General features: G+C 40.0%; 1 protein-coding gene across 1 annotated transcript in view; it reads right to left on the reverse strand.

The window, feature by feature from the left end:
- Positions 1 to 5,709, reverse strand: part of tnmd (tenomodulin) — a 31,390-nt gene extending 25,681 nt beyond the window's left edge. The window contains exons 1-2 of the mRNA XM_043256662.1: positions 5,582 to 5,709; positions 2,926 to 3,066 (exon numbers count right to left, since the gene is read on the reverse strand). Of these exons, the coding sequence (XP_043112597.1) occupies positions 2,926 to 3,066; positions 5,582 to 5,629 (189 nt within the window). The 5' untranslated portion in view covers positions 5,630 to 5,709. The remainder of the gene's footprint in view (positions 1 to 2,925; positions 3,067 to 5,581) is intronic.
- Between the last annotated feature and the right edge of the window lie 291 nt (positions 5,710 to 6,000).

Genomic DNA, 6,000 nt, shown 5'->3' on the forward strand with positions numbered 1-6,000 from the left:
GGAAAGAGGAAGAGGCAATGGAGGGTAAGGGAAATGGCCAGCACGTCCATAATGAAGTGCAGAATATTTTATGTGTGTTGCTTGCACAGACCAAGAACATCACTGTCAATCTGTATTTGTCTATCTAAAATAATATTTGAGATTTCCCAACTTACTGATACTAATATATCTTTGCTATGAAGTGTCTGGTTATCTGTATAGATTCCAGTCCGGCTGTTGCCAGAGCAACGAATGACCGGTGACATCATTTAATTTTTTTTTCTCTCCTTCTTATGCCTCTTCTCTAATTTGGCACATGTGAAATCATGTGTGAATCATAATCATTCTTTACATTTTTTAATTCTTGAATTGTACAATTTACTGACTTGTAATTGTAATTCATTGCTTCTCATATAAAACACAAGGAACCATCAAAAAACGGCTGCAGACTTATTGCCTTTGTACAGGCTCTCATTTTTCTGTTCATAATACTTAACAGGAATCCTGGGGAGTGCCTGAAAACATATAAAACACTTCCACGGGCGTTCACAATCCACCTGAGAGCCCCTGACTGGGTAGAGCGGATGTGTCATGTTCCCCTGCCTCTGCTTTACAAGGGAACAGTTTGTTTCAGCCAGGTGGAGGTCAGAGACTATTGCATCAGCTCGGTAAAAACACGAGCTCATAAGTGAATAAATGAGCCTGATGAGTGAAATAAAAGAAGATTGCAGACCCGAAAGCACCACCCGTCTGGAGGGGCTTCCAAAAGCAGCTGCTCGGATTGGCCGGTCTGCTTCATTACTTTAATTATTTTCCCTCAAGATCTGAAGATCTGAGGATTTTCGACACATAGAGAGAAGAGGCAAACAAAGGTTTGACCTATTTTAGGACCTCTTTCAGAAAGCAAACAACGCCGCCATCTTGCTTTCCTGGAGTCTATCCATCTTTCCTGCAAGGAGACCGACATGACAGCCCTAAAAAAAAAAAAAAGGCCCGGTTGCTGGACACGGCGGGTAAACAAACCTGCTCGGGGGGGCCGTTCCTTGCCCGGCACCTGCCACTATTACTGGAGAGCAGGTGCAACTGTGTTCATTAAGATACACATCAGGACACAGAAGTCCTTAAGAGCCGGTTGGGGGCACATTTTGCGGGGCTGCCTTGCAAACACAACATAGCAACAAGGTGAGCGAAGTAATTTCAGCTTGAATAATGGGGGGCGTCTCGTGAGCCTGACAGACGTGTGCGGCGAAAGCAATTTCACAGCACCTCTCCGTCGCTGTTCGTGTGATCTATTCGAGGTGTTCGCCGACACCGCGGTCAATATGACAGACACCGGTGGTTCGGGCCTGATAAGGTAGCCTGAAAGAACACGGTTTGGGTGCTGCACGTGCGTCTGTCAACCACAGTTCCTTAAGAGACAACGGGCATTCAGAAAGGTCAGAAAAATAGATGACATCAGCTTACCGCAACAGATGTTTTTGGATAAAGTGCAGCAGTGCTACGACGTGTCTCGTTTTAAAGGTGTTTGCTTTAAATTCGGCTATATTAAGTTATATGACAGGCGTCTAATCCCACAGGAACCAGTGCTACAATAATTAGGACACGGTAAACATGATGGCGGTGTTGGACAACACGCAGTCGCCAATCTTAAACACATAGTGGCGTAAAGAATGATGGCTAACTCTTTATCTTCCCTGGGCTTCTGTAACAACATATGTTTGTAAGTAATTAAAAGAAGTTCCCAAGCGGTTACTATGTCATATTGAAATACAATATGGTGAGCAAATTACCTTTCCACAGCAGTTTATGCAAAGCTACACACAGGAGACCGCTTTGCTGCCACATGGAGGGATTGGCAAAGACAATCTCCTGCTCTATTGATGTATTGACTTCTAATTAGTTTGTCAGGAGCTGTTCCTTTTAAGAGCATGGGAATAATTGATGATGTCTTACCTAGCAAAATAAGGAAAGCGAGAAACATTTCGTATTTCATCTAGTCTAAATAAGGGAGGCGGGGCTTATGAAATATGCAGTGTTGGTTTGAAATATTCATATCTAAGCTACAGAGTTGTGATGCCCAGAGCTGCAATAGTTGCACATTCAGGTTTCATTGTTGATGTCAGCACTTGAGGGGTAAAACACACACACACACACACACACATACATTGCTTTCCTAATATTTCCCCCTGACTGCTGTTGAGAGGAGACCCCCTAACAGTTAGGCCTATCATTGTGTTTTAAAGCACCATTATACTGCTCGTTGCTGGATATCAGCGTCTACACAGGCCTCAAGTTAGCCGACCGCAGCAGTTCGAGAGTGCGAGTGCTCGCTCTCGATCTCCACAGCCCAGACTTCCAGTGTCATTAAGCCCATTACATGCCCTGTGAGAATCTTCACTGCTTCTGCAGCTCAAAGTGATGACTCCTCAAGCAGGAGCGTGAAATATCTGATGCAGAAATTAGACAGAAGCTTCAGCAAATGCGTTAAAAGAATTGGCTGTTAAACTCGTTACATCCTCTGGAAGAATTTATGCATAAAGTAGTATACCGAAGCACAAGGTTTGCTTGTCTGTTGACACCCCGGTATTGGCAATTACTTACACGCCGTCCGTTTCTGGGTATCAACAAGAATTGAGGAACTATAATGAATAATATCTGTGTTTTGCAGTTTCGGTTATTGTAGCAATCGCATTATGAAAAATGTACTATGTATTTATCTATTCATTCTGCCGTTTTCTCCAACTCTGTGATGTTATTGTTTATGCCAAGGAAATCAAGATTGGATTCAGTCAGTTCCAAGAATACTAAACAGTGTGTGCAGATGTTTCTGTGTCTTTCATTTCCATTCCACGATTGTTATTCTAATCATTTCCTAATTAATCCACAGCCATGCTCCATGCTCAATAATATCTCTTGGTCTCCACAATAAATTTGGATTTCTCTTACCTTCCCAGGGTTTGGACTCCATATATATCTCAGACTGAAGATACAGAGGGCCAATATCAGGAATACCACACTCAGGGTGATGGCGGCGCACTGGTAAGCACGATACCTGGCCTTTCTTGCCTTCTCTTTCCCCAGCTCAACCTATAGAAACCAGTCACGTTATCGTATATTTGTATATTTATATGGTGTGATTTCATGTAAAGATTTTACACATTGAATATATTATGCACCACAATGCTCAACTAAGAAAGAAATAATCACACAGGCAATTTGAATTCTTCCGAGATCAGAACAAAAGGTCACATTTATTAAAATTGTCCCAAATTAAAAGTTCGTCTGTTCGATTAAATTCCCGGAGCTTATGGCCGCAAATTAATAAAGAGAGGCTTTTGTTCCGGCTGAGTTCCAGGAGGGAGAGTCTAAAAGCTTACTATTCACAGTGGTGTGCTCCACTATCTCTCAGGACATGGCCAATCAGAATTATGAAATATGGAGGAACAAGCTTCAATTAGCTAACGTCTCTTGCCGAAACAGAAGCTTAAAGAACAGAAATAGCAGCGGTGACCAGGGGCACTGGATATTTAGAGCTTATAGCCCAGGCCTCTATAAATGTGTATGGTTTCATGCTTTGATTAAAATATTGAATAATGCACTTTATTGTAATAATAATGTTGAAATTTTGCTGTGAGTTAGTCATTTAAATGAAATAAATCTTTGAATATGCTGTATAACTAAAAAGGTCAGTTTAGAGTTTTCATATTTAACATTGTATGTACTGTACTATAAAATGCGAGTTTAAAAACCCTAGACTCACAAAAAAAAAAAAATATTGCTTTATATTATTAGCATTATGTTTTAGTAAAACCGTCTTTTTTTATTTTTTTAAATTTGCCAAAATATCCTTAGGCATTTTTATGCCCATTTTCATTTCTGTGAAATATTTTCTAATGTGCTAAGATATCTGGCTGGAACAAAGTCGATACAGTTTTTTTCTGATTACTTTGGTGTGGTCTGTAGAATGGAAAGCGGCACCATCATTTTTTCACTTTGAGACAGAATAAATAACCAAATGCGGCAGACTTTATGCAAAATTGTCAAAATGTGGCTTGCGAGATCACGTCTGATTTATAGAGCAGCCTGCAGCTCTGAATAATTTTATTTGTGACAGAAATTGTGACAAGGTGATAAAAAACATTCGGGGCTTAAGTCCCAGAAGCCCACCCCTAATGCCGCCCTTGGTGGAGACTCCTGTGATTGTACTTTATCTCACAGTATAAGACAGTATCATTGAGGGTATTTTTTTCTCCTGAATAATTTATTAAACTATTATATATATATATATATATATATATATATATATATGTGTGTATAGTCTATTCTTGAAAAGTATAAATGCTCAGAATAAGACAGTTTCGCATCAAGTTTGTCATGAATGCCCTGTTAAAAACATCAAGGCATAAGCCTTCTTGCTACGCATGACGGGAAACAGGAGGACAAACAATTAGAGAAGCCTGAAATTCCTCTAAAGAAGAATTTCTCCTTGCATGAAGCAAAAATGTGAATAGAGATGGAGCTGAAATCCAGAGGTTGCATAAGCAGTGGAAACTTGACTGGAGGACAACGTTCCATCTGCTCGGAATACAAATGGCTCTGAAAATATACCGACGGCTGCCAGCAAAACAGTATTAAACCGGTTTAAGGTTAAGAATCAGCGAGGCAATTCTGCTGTAGCAGGATTGAGTCTGAGTCTACGGTGATGAAGGGAGCCGAGGGCCCCCTGCTGATGAGAGAGAGTGAGGAAGGGCGAAGAGGAGAAAGAGGGAGGTAGAGCTGGAGGGAGGGTGCCAGAAAAGAGACGGAGAGATGAGAGAGGAAAGGGAAAAAAAGTTGAAAGAAAGGTGGAGGGAGAGAGAGAATAGGAGAGAAAGAAGAAAAAACAGACACAGTAGACGGTTGTCCTAAGACAGTTTTCATCTGAATGGATAAATCGGGAAGAATCCCCCTGTAATGTCTGTTATTTCACATCATTGATGGCGATGGAGATCTTTCTTCTTAAAAGAAATAGCACACTGTTGTACAATTGCTCAAATCTATATTTATCATCACCGACTCCATGCTATTCTGAAAGGGTATATTAGTAATTCTCTGTTATTTTTCAAAAGAAATCCACCCATTTGATTTTCAGCAGAGCAGACATATGATTGTGTATACAATGCTGAGAAAATGATCTTGATTACTTAATTGTAAATCATGTGGAATGATTTGCACAGTAGTAAACGTCTAGCCATACAGCCGTGCAGCGCGACGCTCAGCTGGAGAAAAGACACATAGTGCAAGAAAGCAACTCAGAAAACTAAACACTCAAAATGCTTTGCAGTCAGAAATAATTAACATTTTACTCTACCTGACATTCACATATCACAACCTTTGAAAAGAGCAATTTAGCACAAATTAAAAATCAATCTGAGATCTTCCACTTATCAAATCCTCTGCACTGAACCTTTTAAGCATTTCAAAAAAAAAGAATAAATATAATTTAGCTAATAATTTTATATTTTAGAGAATCATCATCCCATCTGAATATTGGTTTAACCTTGAGACGCTTCTCCTCCTCATTTAGTTGTAACTAATTTTGTAGCATATAAAAAATACTCACATCTTTACAAAGCACTTGTTGACTGTTGAAGTAATGGTTATTTTCCATAATTGCAGCTGGAGCGAAGATAAGCTTCTCTGCAAACCTGCTTCTACCAAGAAGTACCTCTCACTGGAAGCCAAACTTTCTTTCCACCAGTAGTTTGGGAACCTGATCAAGAAGGGAGGGTTCCTCCTTCAGATGGGATGGAATAACTTGAACTACCGTGGTTCTTTTTGTACACAAAGCAGATGTGCTCACATTGATCTACAAATAGAGATTTTACTGATGTGAATATTATTAGTGGCTCAGATTATTTCCTTGTTTCTGCTTTCACGGTGGCACAACATTTAGTCATTTACAGTCAGAAGTTACTGATATTCAGCTATACCTACTTGGCCAAAATCACATCTGGAAATGTCTATGAGGGTTTCAGGTTT

The sequence above is a fragment of the Puntigrus tetrazona genome, chromosome 14 (genome assembly GCF_018831695.1).
Source record: "Puntigrus tetrazona isolate hp1 chromosome 14, ASM1883169v1, whole genome shotgun sequence".
Classification (NCBI taxonomy): Eukaryota; Metazoa; Chordata; class Actinopteri; order Cypriniformes; family Cyprinidae; genus Puntigrus; species Puntigrus tetrazona.